The sequence below is a fragment of the Mus pahari genome, chromosome 7, assembly GCF_900095145.1.
Source record: "Mus pahari chromosome 7, PAHARI_EIJ_v1.1, whole genome shotgun sequence".
Classification (NCBI taxonomy): Eukaryota; Metazoa; Chordata; class Mammalia; order Rodentia; family Muridae; genus Mus; species Mus pahari.
Window position 1 is genome coordinate 30,108,795 of NC_034596.1, and position 2,935 is coordinate 30,111,729.

At 52.5% G+C, this 2,935-nt stretch overlaps 1 protein-coding gene across 2 annotated transcripts in view; it reads right to left on the minus strand.

Moving 5' to 3' along the window:
• Slc26a4 (solute carrier family 26 member 4) overlaps positions 1-1,660 on the minus strand; it is a 46,418-nt gene extending 44,758 nt beyond the window's left edge. Inside the window, exons 1-2 of one of the 2 annotated variants that reach the window (XM_021202432.2) lie at positions 1,633-1,660; positions 848-1,204 (exon numbers count right to left, since the gene is read on the minus strand). In XM_021202432.2, the coding sequence (XP_021058091.1) occupies positions 848-1,011 (164 nt within the window). In that variant the 5' untranslated portion in view covers positions 1,012-1,204; positions 1,633-1,660. Of the gene's footprint in view, positions 1-847; positions 1,430-1,632 lie in introns of those variants that run through there. The other variant, XM_029540932.1, reaches the window with a different exon arrangement.
• Between the last annotated feature and the right edge of the window lie 1,275 nt (positions 1,661-2,935).

Below are 2,935 nucleotides of genomic sequence, written 5' to 3' on the forward strand. Positions count from 1 at the left end.
TATGCACGTAATAAATCTCAAAGAATTGTCGGTGGTGGTGCATGCCCTTTTTTTTTTTTTTTGGTTTTTCGAGACAGGGTTTCTCTGTATAGCCCTAGCTGTCCTGGAACTCACTTTGTAGACCAGGCTGGCCTCGAACTCAGAAATCTGCCTGCCTCTGTCTCCCAAGTGCTGGGATTAAAGACGTGCGCCACCACCGCCCAGCAAAAGTGTTTTTTGTTTTTTTGTTTGTTTGTTTGTTTGTTTTTTAAGAGGAAAATCTGGCGACTGGCTGAGTGTCACGTTTTTAAAGTTTGTGGTGTCTGGTTCTGGGCTCCTTGGGGTTAAAGGACATGATGGTTTTGTGTGGGGAATCCCACTGTCTCCTGAAGCACTTGGAACACCTGTCTCCTAGCTTTAATCCCTGATTCTGATCTTGGTGTGGCTAGACTAGTCCGGCATCTATTAGATGAGCCCCTTTTCTAGAGGTTTTCCCTAAGCAGGGAGCCACTGGACACCAAGGTACACTCCAGGTTTCATTAGAATAGGGCGGGAGTGGGGAGAGGAGGAGGGGGGGAGAGGGGGAGAGGGGAAGAGAGGGAGAGAGAAAGAGAGGGAGACACACAGAGAGAGGGAGACAGAGAGACAGAGACTCAGAGTCAGAGACAGGGAGTAGTGTCGTGACTCTCACTACTCCATCAAGTTTCTCCAGGCAAAGTTGCAGTCATTCCAGTCCCAGATTACTGGAGCCACCTCTGTCCAGGATCCGCGCCCGAAGCGCGAGCGCGGCGGGCCACCGCACCGGGCAACGGCGCGCGCTCCTTCTCCGGACGGGTGGCCCCGGCCCCTGACAGCTGCCCCGCGGTACCTGCAGCTCCGCGCCAGGCTGTCCCGCAGCGTCCTGCGCTCCGGCAGGCGCCGCTCGCGCTGCTGCTGGAAGGCGAGCTCGCTGTACACCGGCCGCGACACCGCGTAGCTGCAGCCGTACTCGGCGAGCTGCAGCGGCTCCGACCTGCCGCCCCGCGCTGCCATGGCCTGCGAACCCGGGGACCGCCGGCCTGGAGGGAACGCGACGAGGGAAGACGTTCGGAAATGCGGAGCGAGCAAACGGTCCGCAGCGGGCACCTGGGAACAGCCTCGGGTGCCACCTGTGGCAGCGACTTCGGAAAGCCGGTCCTCGTCCCGCAGTCCTCGGCGCTGGCAAACCGTCCCCGCGGCCGGCCACCTGCAGGATGGCACCCGAGGACTGCAGCGTCTCCCGCACCAGATACCCGGGAATCCCCGCTGTCCTGGAGGGAACCTCACTTTGAGGGCTCGGGTGTTGGACTGGGTGGCCTCCCTGGGCAAGTCAGGGCGCTGTCCGCGTCCTGAAATCTCCCCGGGATCGGACTGGGGCCCGTAAGACAGGGAAAGGGTCCGGTACTCCCCGCACTCGATCGGAGACGCTGCTCCACGCACACTCTGGGCTGCAGCAGGGCAGTCCCATTTAAGGACAGGTGCGAGTTTCCCGGTCTGACCCTTAGCTTCCTCTTGTTTCGCTTTTTCTGGTGTCTGTCCTGCCCACCCCGCCAGCGGCGCCTGACCAGTCCCTTCCCTAGAGAGTTACGACAGGGCGGGGTGCAGCCAACTGCATCTCTTCTGTGATAAACTCACCTGTTTGGGCTCCGGAGTTCTGCCTGACCGGAATGCCCGGGGACAGTTTTCCTGCTGCCTTTATAGCGCTCACCCCAAAGTGGTGGGACGTTTTATTTATGGAGCAACAGAGACACTTTGGTGGAAGGGAAGGACACAGGATCTTTCCTCACGAATCTCACCCTCCTGTTTTCTTTCCCTTTCTCAAATCCAGAGAGCTGTGACTCTTAATGGTTGTCTCACAGGGACCACCGGATCTCCACCCACTACGGCTGTGAGATCAGGGACAGATCGGAGCTTGGGGGACTAGTTTGTTCTGTTTGTTTGTTTGTTTGTTTGTTTTTTGCCTTTTTTGTTTGCTTGTTTTTTGTTTTTGTTTTCTGAGAGCAACAACAGCTTCCCTGTTGTAGCACCCAGGTTCCTTGGCTGTCAGAATCCACAGCCAGGTCCATGCGTACTTACACCAAATGGGCAGAAGGAATTGAGGTTAATGGGGTTTGCATAGCAGTAAAGTTTTGGAATTCTGAAAAGTCAGTGGATATAATGAAGAGATTACAGTTCACTCACTGATTTTAGACATAAATTCTTTTCACTTTTGTGCATGTGTCTAATTCACAAGCTCGGGAGTATAGGTGATCCCTTTCTCACCTGCTTCTTTCTCTTTAATTTCTTCTCCTCCAGCTAGAAAATCAGGAGGTTATGATACATTGAGATAAGTAAGAATCGAGGCAAGGACGAGTAGGGGATTCAGATGTACACTGTTTTTTATTCTGTTGGGATGAATCTGGGCAAAACTAACTCGTGGTTAAAATAGGTGCAGAAAGGCTTGGAACTTCAGATCAGTCATGCCTGGTTATTGTTCTGAAGCAAATGTTGAAGAGGCTCAAAAAAAAAAAAAAAAAAGAGTTGGTGCCCAATGGACACCAACTTTCAGCCACCCACTTGGGAAATACAGACCATGACAATTTTATAAATTCCCGGAAACAAAATTTCAGGAGAACTCTAGTGTAAATCCCCTAGTCAATATGTTGCAAGCATGTGTGGTTTGTTTTATTATTTTTTTCCCCTTCCACCAAAGAATGAATGAGTCACCACCAGCTTTCAACAGATTTTCAAAGGATTACTTGACCCAAAGAGGTCAAGAGCCAGCCAGGCATGATGGCACGACTCAAGAGACTTGGGGAGCTGAGATGGGAGAATCACTTGAGGAGAGAGAGAGAGAGAGAGAGAGAGAGAGAGAGAGAGTTTTTAAAACAGTTAAAGACTTGCAAACTACTCTGCTGCCTGTCCAGTTAAAACCGGATTATGCAGCCAGGTACCTGCC